Raw genomic sequence first — 14442 nt, forward strand, 5'->3', positions numbered from 1 at the left:
AATCCGACTCTGAGCTGCTTCCAGTGCAGTTAGCATTCGGTTAGCAATCCGGCTGGATGTGTTGACTTTACCGTCAGGTTTTCATTAAGGGACAGAGTCATTTATATATCAAATACGACTCAAAAGACATTTACTTCCTGATTTAACGCCTCGAAATTGGGCCTCTGTCTCTTTCAGAAGGTCCTGCTCTTTCTGAAGCTCCGCCTCCAGGAAATCATCCCAACATGGCTCCACTTTTAACCCTTTCACAACATTCTTCCATCTGAGCAGCATCTCCTATCATGACCTCAGCAGATGTTTGCTAACTGCTGCTGGCTAGTCTGAAGGAGCGGAGTGGGTTGCCATGGAGAATCAAGGCAACACTCCTGGTTTCTTCTATAATGTTTGTTGCTTTGCAACCTGGAAACAACCGGAGCAGAAAAACGCAAACCAGCCAAGAAGGTCAGAGCAGCTGCTTTTCTCTGGACCTGGAGGAAAACACAGACGCTTACTGACCTTTGACCTTCTAAACCAGTCCTGGTCAGTCCTGGTTCTGGAGGTCCGGTGTCCTGCAGCTCTTAGAGTCTCTCTGGTCCAACAACCTGAACCCAACAGCTGGATCTCCTCCTCAGTGCAGTCGGGTTCTCCTGCTGATGACCTCATGATTGGACTCAGGTGTGTTGAAGTAGAGAAACATCTTGCAGGAGACCTCCAGGACCTCCAGGACCTCCAGACCCTCCAGGACCTCCAGGTCCTCCAGGACCTCCAGGACCTCCAGGACCTCCAGGACCTCCAGACCCTCCAGGTCCTCCAGGTCCTCCAGGCCCTCCAGGACCTCCAGACCCTCCAGGTCCTCCAGGACCAGGAGTGTCCACCCCTGGTCTAAATCATTTATATCTGGCATCACCTGAGGTCGGTCTCACACACACACACACACACACACACACACACACACGCACACACACACGCACGCACACACACACGCACACACACACAACTCCACTCAGCTCCTTTCACATTAAAAGCCTTTCCCAGGGTCCAGCATTAAATCAGGTCTCTTGTTGCTTCCATAATTCATCAGCCGCTCGCTCGCCCCTCTCTCTAATCTGATGCTGGTAACTCATTTGTCCTACAGCCCTGAACCTCACATGGCTGTTGAAGACGAAGAGAAAGGTGAGGATGAAGGCAGAATGGAAATGAGCTCAAAGGGAGAAGATTCACAGGAAGAGGCGGGGCTAAGCTGAGCCCAGACAGGAAGTAGCAGGAAACAGGAAGTTCCTGCTGATGGAAACAGGAAGTTCCTGCTGATGGAAACAGGAAGTTCCTCCTGGCTCACAGAGGTGCTCTGTTTCAGGGTTTATTCAGCTGAGATGATGTGAAACAAGCGGAGCATCGTTCATCTGTGAGCCGCTCCTCCATTTTAACCTGTTTGGATTCATTATTTCCCTCTGAACGTTTCAGACGAAAACAGGAAATGAACACAAAGTTTTTCTCTCAGGACAATCAAACCAGAATAAAGCTGCTGCTGTTTTCAGTTTTTATCCTTTTGGGTGAAAACCGGCAGCACAGAACTCTGATGTTTGCATAATTAAACCTACAAAACACAGCTTCAGTTCTTCCAGCTGGAAACCAGAGATCACACTGCAGCAGCCCAACGGATTGACAACCAAGCGGTCCAGAACGCTGCTGCTGGGGTTCTGACTAGAACCAGGAGGATGGAGACACCGCCCGGTTCTAGACCATCTAGTTCTACAGTCCTTCACTGGCTTCCTCTTGATCAATTTGAACATTTTCAACTTTTGAAACCAAGACATTTTCAGGTTTTTTCAAGAAATGTTCAGAGACTAAACTCAACATTTCTGAGTTTTTTTCTCATTAATTTTCCCCTTTCAGAACTGAAAGACATTGATCAAAAATGTTCTGCGTTTTTGGCTGAAATATCCTCCTTCCTTTTTGTTTTTCCATCTACAATGGCCGGCGTTCGTCATCGCTCGGCCAGCCTTACTGGATTCAGCGGCGCCGCTCCAGGTTGTCGGTCTCTCTCTCCCAGGCCGCTGAACAATGCTGCGGCCTTCAGACGACACTGTGAGCCGCTCCCTGATGGCGCCGCAGCACAAACTGAGCTGCCAGACAGAGGAAGAGGAAGAGAAAGCTGGCTGCAGCATTTGTTCACGTCCTGACTCATCATTTCACCCAGAGGACGAGGTTCAGCATCAGAGCCGAACAGAGGAGAGAAACGGATCATCGGACTTCAGCTGGATCTGAGTTTTGGTTGAGAAACGGAAAATCAAAACCAAAGAGCTAAAGAACGGCTTGACTTTCCGCTGGCTCCTCCTCCTACTCTCCCATTGGCATGATCTGCTATTTTAACTGTAAACTTTTTGTTTTCTCCGTTTTCCTCTCTACAGGAGCTACAGCTGATGTTCTGATTAGCATCAGCTGACATGATGCTGCCATTACCTGGTTCTTTTCCTGCTATTAACTTGTAACTTTCAGTTCTCCTGTTGGTTTTTGTGGCAGACGGAACCAGGTTCCGGTTCTGTTGGAGGTTTCTTCTTGGTAAATTGGAGTTTTTCCTCTCCACTCTTGCCCCCTGCTGGTCAGGAGGACTCAATGCTCTGCTACGTTTCCTTAGATAGGAACTTTTAAATTGATTGGATCAGTGGAGATGGATGACTGGATTGAACTGATTTTATTTTTAAAGTGTCGTTCCAGATCTGGGTGGCGAAGTGAAGCTTCCTCCTCCGTTCCTGCCGCCCGGCGTTTAACTGGCAGCATATGTCCTTCAATCAACCGCCGTAAACTGTGATTTACAGACTAATGAACGCGGATCCTCCAGAAGCCCGCCGAGGGCTCGTCACATTTACAACACCTAATGAAAGTATGGTGTTGTAAACGGCGGCCTAGTTAAAGGAGCAACACGCTCACACTGTTGACTGGAAAACAGGAGGAGAGGAAACAACAGAAAAATGTCAGCATCAAATCATTTCGTCAGCAGGTCCAAAAATCACAATATTCAGCAGAAACTGACCCAGAAACACAAAAAAATCAATTTATCGATTCAGACCTGCTGAGGTTTAAACTCTGGATCCGATTCTGATCATTTAACGGAAGAAAAACGACTAAAACAAAATAAATTATTTTACAGAGCAAAATGACTCAGTGCAGTCAGCAGAAATGGGTAAAGTAACCAAAAATTTAACTCTGGTTAATTTTCCATTGTTTTATGTCATGATGATGTCATCTTAAAGGGCCACCGTCATGTTTTTCTCCAGGCACATATTTTATAGCACAACCCAGTAACTATGCTTCCTTCAGTTGTCAGAAAAATGCTGTATAAACCAAATATATTTTAAATCAAAGTCAAATATGACTTAAAATACATTTTACTTCCTGAAGCTCTGATCTTCCTTCAGATTTTCACATTAAAACTCTGTTTCCCCTCAGGCAACATTTCTCTGCCGTCTAGAAGAATCTAAAACAGCCTTTAACAGTTAGCCATGCTAGCCATGCTAGCCATGCTAACGCTTTGTCACGTGGCCAAAGGAGAGGCATCTGATTGGCTAGAAGTTGTTCAAATCCGTCTAGTGCTGACTTTTTTGGTTTGGGTCACCAGAACACAACCACAGGCAGGTACATTTTTTGCAGATAAAACTTTGATGAGCATAAAGTAAAAAAAGAAAATAAAAGTACAAATTCATAAATGTAGAAATCCAATGTCTAAAAAAGTCTGTCTCTAATGAGACTATTCCAGAGAAAAGGACAGAACCGTCAATGGAACGATGATCCAAACTCAGACAGGAAGGTCTCTCAGCTCCAGAACCGGTTCAGGAGGAACCAAAACCCTGCTGTGACCCGGTTCGTCTTTCAGGCAGAATGCGGCCTTTTGTGCTGGACCCTGCGGCGCCTCATCAGGATTCTGCTGAACGGAGCAGGTGGGGCCTTGGCTGCGTGTTTGTAGCGCAGCATGCTAACAAGCGGCGCGCTGCAACGCCACCTGCATTTATTCAGCAATCAGTCGGGGGCCGAAGTGGACCGCAGGCTCGTTTGTGACGGGCCCCGACTTGACAAGGATACCAGGATGTTTTAATGAGCCGGGTCTCCGGGTCAGAATAGATTTCCATAATTAGATCCTGAAGAGGAAAAACGCAGGATGTGCAGAGCTTTGATTAGCATCTGCTTTATATTTTCTGGACAGAGTCAGAGTTTGGGTTTGAAAGATTCTGTTCAGGAGGAAGTTTAACAGATTTCAAGAACAACTGACGGAAACAGAAACGACTTTGATCCAGAAGCAGCAGGCTGGTCTGGAGGTTCAGGTGTGATCCACTCAGAGTCTCACCTGGAACCAGAACTTCATCATCTGCTCCAAACCAACCTGTTCCCCTCCTGGCCTGTGGGGGCGCTGCACCAACAACCACTGAAGGAAACCACACAAAAACCTCTGAAGACACTGAGAGCAACTTCCTTCTTCACCAGATGGAAACAAGATGGAGGCGTCAGATTTTAGTGTTGGAGGATTTCTCTTTAGTCTTTGGCTGAAGACCAGGAGACATTTCTGCTGCTAGCGCTAGGCTAACATGTTAGCTTTGGTTGGATTTACCCAGAATGCCCTGTGCTGTAGTCCATTTCCTGCTTTTGGAGCGGTCTCTGGGTCGCTTGGAGTTCACATTCAAACTGAACCAGAATTCACTTCAACCGAACCCAGACTGAGATTTGGAGGACCAGAGGTCAGAGGTCGGCTAGCGTTTACACCTCACCAACCGAACCGGACTTCCTAGGCAGACAGACTGGAGTCAGATTAAAGCGGACTGAAGAGAGCTGAATCCTAAAATCTCCTTCCTGAGGAACTGAAGGAGTGGACTTGACCTACTGCTTGAGTTTTAATTAGCTCATAATTTGCAGCTTCTCACTTCTTCACCACCTCTAAATTGATCCGTTTTGTTTCACACGTTCATAAATATCTTCTCTCTCCAGGTCTGTTGCTGCTCAGCTGGTTTTTGTCTCCAGTCCCTCATGAACACAGTTAGGCTGCAGCAGTTTTATTGTAGATAATTCATCTTTTTACTGCTCATATGCACACATTGTACATTTTAATTAACCTGCTCAGTTACACGCTGCCTTAGATCACAGTATTACATTTTAATAACTAAGTACCGTATGTATGTTGAAATGTTGTCTTTACTGTTATTCTTTATTCTATTTTTATATATTTTATATCCCATCTTTGTGTGAATCTACTGGCTTTGATTGTCACTTTTTTGTTGCTGTTGCACAGAAATTTTCCACAATGAGGAGATTTTTAACTTTCTATTCTCTGAAACGGGTCAGAACTAGAATTTTTAGTGTGAGTATTTTGCTGCTCCACAACCAGGTCCAAATGGTTCTGCTGCTCCAGAACCAGATCTAAAACTAGAAGAGGAGTTTCCAAGATCCCCGTATGTCATCCAGTTATCGGTCCCAATCTGGGAATTGATCCAGTTATTGGTCCACGCTGGATTTGGTACCAGTGTTTGGTTGATTAGAAATCCCAACTACCATGTTTGGATCTAACATTTGTTTCTTCCTCACATTGGAAAAACGTTGATCGATCGATCGATCAATCAATCAATCAATCAATCAATCAATCAATCAATCAATCAATCAATCAATCAATCAATCAATCAATCAATCAATCAATCAATCAATCAATCAATCAATCAATCAATCAATCAATCAATCAATCAATCAATCAAACTTTATTAGTATAGCATATTTCAGCATCTTTACATCATAAAAACACAAAGCAACATAGAATCAACGATCAAAACACGACACTAAATCAAGATCCATCAATAAATTTGTAATTGATCACGTTTCTAATAAAATCCTAATCAGGTTGGTTTTTAGTTGAGTTTGTATCCATAAAGGTTTACCTGTTTCACTCCTCCTGTGTTATATGGAACAAAATACCTGTTGCTGTTTTCATTTCCACTCAGGCTCATAATCACAGTTTAAATCTGTGAAAACAGCCTTTCAAAGGGCCTCTGGCTCCAGGCTCCTACTCCTCCTTCACTGAATTTTGATGAGGTTAACTTTAGAAAAACGACACTTTCCTGAAAGATTAACTGGAACTTGAGCTCAAAAAATTACTGAAATGTTTGACAAAACTACACTGGAAAAATCTGACATTTATGATTTTAATCTGACTTCCATTCATTTTACTAACTGTGTTTATGGTTAACCCGGAAATTTTCCCTAACCGAAACCATTACTAGTCTTTTCCTAAACTTTAACCAAAGCCTACTTCACATTTTCCCTCTAAACCAAACAAGCAGAAGTTCATTCCAGTTGAAAAGAAAGTGAGGACCAGAAAAATGTCCCCACTTTCCACCGTGACCTCAATTTGTGGGTCAAAGTGGCTATAATGGTTCTTTAAATGTAGAATATACAAGTACAAGCACACACACACACACACACACACGCACACACACACACGCACACACACACACACACACACACACACACACACACACACACTCAGAGGTACTGAAAGAAAAACAACGCTGCTACAATAAGAGCAGGCAGATCTGATCCTGGTTCAGTGGTTTATAACAGTGTGTGTGTGCGTGTGTGTGTGTGCGTGTGTGTGTGCGTGTGTGTGTGCGTGTGTGTGTGTGTGTGTGTGTGTGAGGGCAACAGAAAGCAGGCCGGGTGCACAAACATGTATTTGATCTCAGCAGCCCACCAGCAATAAATTTTATATCAGTCTGAAAATGGAAATCCTGCTGAGCTGCTTCAACAGCAGCTGATCTGAATACAGACGAGGAAGAGGATGAGGAAGAAGAGGATGAGGATGAGGAAGAGGAGGGATGGCTGAGCAGCTGAATGGCTGATGGAAGAAAACTTTGGAGGCATGAGAAGATAAATGAATAGCAGAAACGTTTCAGTGGGAGCGCCCTCTTCAGGCTGACTCAGATAATCTCCTGTATTCCTATTCCTCAGGTTGTTCTCATGGGGGGCAAAGGTCAAGCAGCACTTAGTTTGCATTAGGGATGGGAATCTTTGATTTGATTCAAAGCGATTCTTCATGATGATTTCAGTTTAATTCATCGGTGAGTCGACGTATTTTCCCACGATCTCCATCTTCATTTGGTGAACGTTGAACTCGGTGAAGCTCTGTCATCTCAGAGTTCCCAGGAATTTGATGAAACCAAAGTGAATCTCATTCTTTGTGTTGTTTCCTCGTTGTTTCGGTGATTTCAACGTTCAAGTGACAAAATGGCCGACGGACAGCTGATTTGTTTTATTTCTTTAAATCCTTTTCAGGATTCATTTGGATTCTGAATTGCAGTAAATAAGAATCCTGAAGTGATTTTTGCTGAAGCTCCAGACATTCAGAATCTGGTGGATCCTTCAGATCAGGACTAAAATCCTTTCAGTTTGCTGCAGATTAAATCGAAGAATCTGATTCAGAAACATTTCCTCCCCTCGTTCCTTTAGGATCGGGATTTTTAACGTCTTTTCTGTCCTGTGTGTGAGTCCTGCTCGGCCCTCAGATCGTCTTCGTGTTTCTGTAACATCCCTCCTCTTTCCGTCCGTCTCTGCAGGGCGGACGCTCAGATTGACCCGTGAAGCGTTCAGCCTCAGCAGATGTTCCTGCTGCTGCGCCGCCATGTCGGCTGTGCAGCCTCATTAGTGTTGTGTGCAGATTCACTTCTTGACTCTTATTAAAATTAAACAGGCTTTGTTGTCCGTCCCCAGGGCCGGCGGCGCTGCAGGAAATTGAATCTGTGCTCTCGGCTTCTCAGCAGGCTGTTTCTCTCTTCCTTCCTCCACCTGAGACAGTCAGTGGAGGAAGAGCAGCTCACCTGGAAACCCGAACAGGAAGTACCAGCTGGACCAGGATTCCCACTCTTCATCCCAGTTTAGATTAAATTACCATGATGAGAGTTGGCGATCCTCTGCAAATCCAGCTAATCCCGGCAGTAAGAGGCTGCTGGCGACTCCGTGTTTTAGTTTATTTAAAACTGGGACAAAGTGCAAAAACATTAATGAAAAGGGCTTTGCACAGATTTAGCTTCAGCTAGTTTTGTGTTTAAAAAAGTTACAATGTGACAAGAAGCTTGAAAATATGACTAAGCAATTGTTAATCACTATTAATGATTTAACTCAAATTTAAGACTTTTTAAGAACATTATGACTGGAATTTAAGAACTATAAATTCACCTGGAGGCAAAGAGGCAACAAGGCTAGCTAGCAAAGGGATGTTAACAGCTAACCAGCAGCCGAGTCACAGAACGCAATGAGATGTCTGTGTGAAGAAACAGAAACAGGAAGTGAACTCCCTGTTAGCTTCAGGCTTAAAGCGCTAACAGAGAAACTGCTTTAGATAAAAATGTACGCTGCACTTCTCTGCAGCCTTTATGAGAACAGATTTTGTCAAAGAAATAATTAATGAGTTGGCTCTTAATTGCTGACAGAAACATTAGTTTAAAGCTGCTGCTGCTTTAACTTCATCTGGAAGATAAACGACTTTTTGTTTTCCTGCTTTTAGCAAATGACTGCAGTGCAGAAAGAGCTGTTTGTCTTTTATTGTCTGAGTTTTAGCATCTGCAGCCTGGGAGTCCGGGTGGAGGAAGCTTTTACTGGTGGAGCTAATAAAAGGTTAAGATGAGGCACTGAGTACAGACTCATGGAAATTTAACTAGACCTGCTGGGCTCAACTGCAGCAGAAACATTGGCCTGCTTCATGCTGTCAGACAGGCTCTGTCTGAGTTTGTTCAAAGAGTGAATTATCGGTTTTCTGATTCAGAAAGACTCAGACTGGATGAAGACTTTTGCACATTCTGTAGATTAGAACCAGCAGAACCTCTGGACCACAACCCTTCATTTCAACATGTTGAGTTCTGCAGATATGAAGATATGATCGATGGCTCTGACCGTTTTCAGAACCGCTGATCTGAGTTGTTCAGACTCATGAAAAGATCCGATTCAGGCCGCATGAAGGCAAACAAACAAACAGATAAAAATAAATCCTATTTGTGTCCCGCCAGGCTGCAGAGTGAATGTAACTGAGTCCAGATTTCGGGTCCTCTGGGCCGCGAGCCGACCCGGCAGAGAGATCCAGTCCAGGGAGGATTCTGTCGGTTCTTCTTTTTCTGCCTCTTCAGGAACGCTGCCAGGCCTGAGCTGGAGGTAAATCATTCCCACCAAACCGACGAGGAGCGTCGCTCAGACGGCCCTCTGCTGCTCCGACAGCGACACGGAAAATAACGGCTTCCTGTCAAAGCGCAGATTAACCGGCAGGAAGTTGATCTGATCGATCCGATCAGCCGTCTGCAGCGAGGAAGAGGAGGAGGAGGAAGAGCTTCACGATGATGAAGAAACGACAGAAACAACCGGCTCTCCTGACACCGACGTGATTCACTAATTAATGCTCAGATAAAGACTATGGTGGCCAATCCTTCTGATCAACATCATACAAATGATCTTGTCACATCACTATAGCAACAGGTCTGGGATTAGAAATGAGAGGATATGGAGGAATGTAGGTTCACACAAAGATGAAAGTATTAAAATATATAAAAAACAAACTAAGAATAATATGCTACAGTAAGGATTATGGAATAAAATACCTTGCAGTTGTTAACAATAAATCTGGATCTAAGAAATCTGCAACTGAAAAATGTAAAAGTTGAATAAAATAAAACGGATTTATCAGATCAGTTTGACTCTTTGGTGAAAGATTCATTCAGTTTTTAAAAGATTCTCAACAAAAGGTGAACATTTGAAAACAAAAGGAAATAAATCCTCAATACTGATGCATGCAGCGACAGTGGAGAGGAAAAACTGAGTTTAAAGGTTTAACATGTTTGGAACCAAGTTCAGACAAATCTCAACATTTCTGAGTTTTTTAGCAAATATTTACTCCTTTTGTAGTTCCGTCTTCAGCGGCCCTGACAGCAGCGCTGCAGCAGCAGCTGCAGCAGCAGTGGAAGCAGCGCTGCAGCAGCAGCAGTGGAAGCAGCAGTGGAAGCAGCGCTGCAGCAGCAGCAGTGGAAGCAGCGCTGCAGCAGCAGCAGCAGAAGCAGCAGCAGAAGCAGCGCTGCAGCAGCCATGTCTTGTTTCCTTTCTACTCACATCTGCAGCAGCAGCCGTTAAACCATCGCTGCTGATTTAGAGCCGACTTCCTCTGAGCATCATGAGGGCGTCGAACCACACAGAATGCTTACGATTGGCGCTCCAGGCGTCCGACTTCGCTGCTGGTCTCATTACAGGCCAGGAAATGAATCACTCTGTCCGGCTGGATCATAAATCCATCAGAAAGCAGCAAACAGGCTGACGAACAAGCAAATAAATCCTGGAAAACGTCGTCACACAGACCTTCTGCCAAATCAACAGCTGGTTAACTAACACACGGTGCCTTGCTCAGAGGCGCCAAGTTAAAGGACAATTCTGCTGCGGTTTTCCTGTTCCACACATTTCTGAACAAAAGCAAAAATTCATAAATCAATAAACGAGAAGCTAAAGCTCCTCTGACGACAGCTGAGAAAAACTCTGAGCTTCAGCTGGAGGGAAAATCCTGCATTTATCAAAGTTTCTATTTTCACCATGTTGTTCTTTCATTTATAAATGTCAGTTTGAAACTAAATATTTAACTTTGTCGGGAATGAAAATTTACATCAATTTTTGCCATTTGCAGTTATTAATTACAATTAATAATGATGAAATTATGAAAGTTTTTCAGTTGAATTTAGGCACCAACTAAAGCCAAAAAAATCAAAACGCAGAAGAAACTTTTCACACGATGAGCAACAACAACAACCGACAGGCTGGTTCCTAGTCTGAGAGTTTATGAAGGAAATAGTTCAACTTTAATCACAACATCAGTACTGATGGAAACGTCAGAGCTACTTATATATAAACATATATATATATATTTATATATATATATATATATATATATATATATAAATATATATATATATGACTCAGAACCACAGCAGCTGGAGGTGGAGCAGATGTTCTGGTTCCAGTAGAACCGGGTCAACCGGACCATCAGGAGCAAAACCTGAACCTGATCAGAAACCAGATGAATCAAAGAGACAAACGATGCCTTCAGTCGGACCTGAAGATGCCTCAGGTGGAGTACGAAGCCGATTCTTGCGGGTCGGTTCTGGGTGTTTTGGATCCTCCATCCAGTCAAAGTCCGGCTTGGTACCGATCATCTCCAAGTTTCTTTCTGCTGTAGATCAACAGAATGTTTCCTGGTGGAAAGAAAACTGACGGCACGTTGTGGGTCCATATTCCCTCTGAAGGTTCTGCTGTTTCACTTCCACTCATAAACTGGGTTTCATGTGTTTCTCAGGTCGTTCGTCAGATTCCTGCTGGACTGCAGGCTGAGCTCAGGTAAACAGAACCGGGACACGTTACGGTCCAGTTCCTGTTCCCAGTTCACAGATTTAACTGGGAGTTTTTTCCACCACACAGATCAGATCACAGCTGGAACAGAACCAGCAAACATTTCATCATCATCATCTGCTGCTGCAGGACCGGGTCGGAACCAGGAACGATAATGAGCAGAAGAGACGAGCGGTGATGATGATGATGATGATGATGATGAGGGGTTGGAGTCAGTGTGTGTGTGTGTGTGTGCGTGTGTGTGTGTGTGTGTGTGTGTGTGTGAGGCTGAAACAGATTTCTGCTGAAAACACAGAAAGTGGAAATAAGTAACTTGGTTTTAATGACGTGTTTTGTTCATAAATGTGGACAAAAAGATGGAAAATAAATAAAAGATGAATAAAATCCCCGTCAGTTTCCACAGCAGCAGATTTATTTATGAGTGAATATCAATGAGCAACGACCCGAAGACGCTTCTGACTCGGAGCAGAAAAGTCCAAAGAGAAGCTCAGAGAGACGACCAGAACCAGAACCTCTGAGCAGAACTCTGGAGATCAGAACGGATCAGCAGTTTGGGTCGACGTCAAGAGTCGGTTATGAAACATAAGAGAGGAGAGAAGTTCAGCAACACGGAGCCGTTTGGATTCTTCTGCATGTGGCAACGGGGCGCCGACAAAAACAGAAACTATTAGAGTTATTATATTGAGTTATGAGAGAAAAATCATATTTTCTACATATTATTCATTCATTTCAAATGTCACTGTTTCAAATGAATGGAAGTGTGGAAACTTTCTTTCTACATCTCCTTTCAGCTGAAGAGTTTAATGTAATCTGAGTTTTCTTCACACTAAATGATGATCCAAGCAGGAGGAAGCTGCTGGTTTTCTTTACTGAATATTTATTCTTCCTCAGTAGAAATATTTCATAAGCTTCCATCATCATCAGCATTCCAGGAAAAACCAAACCCGACCTGGGCCTCATGGTGGCGCTAGAGTGTCCAGTGACAGTGTGGCTTATCCTGAGAATTGTTCAGAATATGATAGAATATTTCATTCAGAGTCAAATAATGAGGAGAAAAAAGGCCAAAGTTATGATGACATCACAGGATAAAGAGCCAATGAAACGACACGATTCAGAAATGATGAAAACATTAATGAGAGCAACACAATGGCTGCTGCTGGGTCAACCAAACTCTTCCTCTCTCCTCCTCCCTGTCTGTCACGCTGCAGAGCGCCTATCGATCCGGAGTTCAGGGAGGTTCAGCAGACGACTCAACGATCAGCAGACGATTCTACGATCAGCAGACGACTCTACGATCAGCAGACGATTCTACGATCAGCAGACGATTCTACGATCAGCAGACGACTCGACGATCAGCAGGGAAGTCAGAAGTGGTTTTGCTCCTTGGACCACAGAGATGCAGTCAGTGAAGCAGTGTGAGCCGCGGTGACAGAGGAGCGCCGCTCCTTTCCCCCAGATCCTCGCTGCCGGCCAGGCCTCAGATTTAAACCCAAACCCTCAGAGACGTTCAGAGGACCAGAACCGCGGATCTTCAGGGTTGTTCAGGAATCAGAGCCACTCAGAATCAACCAGAGGAGAAACTTCATCAGGTCATGATGAAGTTCAGTCAACCTGGAGCCTGAGGCTCCGTCACCAGCTGCAGACGTTTGTTTTAACTCAACACGCTAGTGATGCTACTGACGTGTTAGCATTTAACTAACATTAGCATTTTGGCTCATAAAGTGGTAATCCACATCCTACTGCTAGTGTCAACATGCTAGTCACAGCCCTCATGCTAATTTTATTCTTTCAGCTAAAAAAAGCATTTAGCTAGTTTCTGATAGCCACATGGAGAACACTGAATGGAGTAATTCAATCCACGACCACATGCTAATTATACCCCACATGCTACTGACACCGTTGAAGCTAACCTTAGCATTGTTGCTAATTTCCAGGATCAAAACGCTGGATTTCAACCAACACGTTTAAATTTCTTAATAAGTTTTCTAATCAGTCTGACATCTTTCCAGTATCAGCTCTAGACTAGACCAGCCCTTTTCAATTCCAGTTTTTCGTTAGTTTCTGTTAACTATAATAACCTTGGAGCTTTCAGGGATAAAGTTTCAAAGTGGAAATCTTTCGTTAAGCGAGTCAAAAACAGAAAAACTCTGATTCCCAGTATTTCCCAGTTCTGACCCGGACATGAAAGTTTGATGGAACCAGACGGACAGAGTCATGAGAGAGCGCCGCGTGTGTGGAGTCCTTGGAAACGTCCATTAATCTGCCGCCTCAGCGCCTCCATCGCCTTTCAGAGCAGCAGGTCAGAGGTGACGAGCGGCCGCCGCCGACCTTCATCCTCCACCTGACCGAGGCGGGAACAATCAATGGTTCGTCCTCTAGGACCCGGTCAGCAACCGACAGGTGATGATGATGATGCTGAGGGACCAGCATGGAGGCGTCTGTCCCCTGTGTCCCGGCGCCGTCTCCGGGACCAGAGGACGTTCAGCTGCTCCGGATCAGTGACGATCTCTGTTTTCCCAGGCAAACTGCGACGCTGACCTGTAATTAACAGGCACTTCATGTGGCGCTTGGAGTGGTCTCCATGGTAACAGGCGTCACTGGGTCCTCCAGCACAGAAGAAGAGTGTGAAGACCTGTTTGTACCCAGTTATCTGCTGTGATCTGATTCACTGAATGGCTTCGGCTGAATATTCATCAGATGATAAACAGACATTTAGCATAAAAATATCACAACATGTTTTTCCATCATCGGCTGATCAAGATTCTCCGTCCTGCTGCTGGTTTGTAACTTCAGCCTGACGAGGCGCCGCGAGTCACACGCACATTCAATCAGGCTGACAGCACGAAACAGACGGCAAGACAGTCAACAGCCAATCAGCAGCCAGCAAAACAGCCAATCAAATCCAACAAAACCGTCAAGCAGCCAATCAGCAGCCAGGAAAATATCATCAAGATTTTCAATACAAAAACAAATATGTTGGTCAATGTTCCATTTATTTTGGTTCAATAGCGTCTCTAACCAGGCCCGGTTCTGGTCGACCCGGTTCTGGTCCCTGACTCCCCC

General features: G+C 44.4%; 1 protein-coding gene across 10 annotated transcripts in view; it reads right to left on the reverse strand.

The window, feature by feature from the left end:
• Window positions 1-14442, reverse strand: part of LOC122833753 (metabotropic glutamate receptor 7) — a 107991-nt gene that overhangs the window by 46556 nt on the left and 46993 nt on the right. The window contains exon 1 of one of the 10 annotated variants that reach the window (XM_044121605.1): window positions 2440-2546. The exons of 8 other annotated variants lie outside the window; for them this stretch is intronic. Coding sequence is in view for 1 of the 2 variants with exons in the window: in XM_044121599.1 (XP_043977534.1) it covers window positions 1985-2224 (240 nt within the window). In the remaining variant the exon portion in view is untranslated. Of the gene's footprint in view, window positions 1-1984; window positions 2301-2439; window positions 2547-14442 lie in introns of those variants that run through there. One more of the 10 variants, XM_044121599.1, reaches the window with a different exon arrangement.

The sequence above is a fragment of the Gambusia affinis genome, linkage group LG07 (genome assembly GCF_019740435.1).
Source record: "Gambusia affinis linkage group LG07, SWU_Gaff_1.0, whole genome shotgun sequence".
Lineage (NCBI taxonomy): Eukaryota > Metazoa > Chordata > Actinopteri > Cyprinodontiformes > Poeciliidae > Gambusia > Gambusia affinis.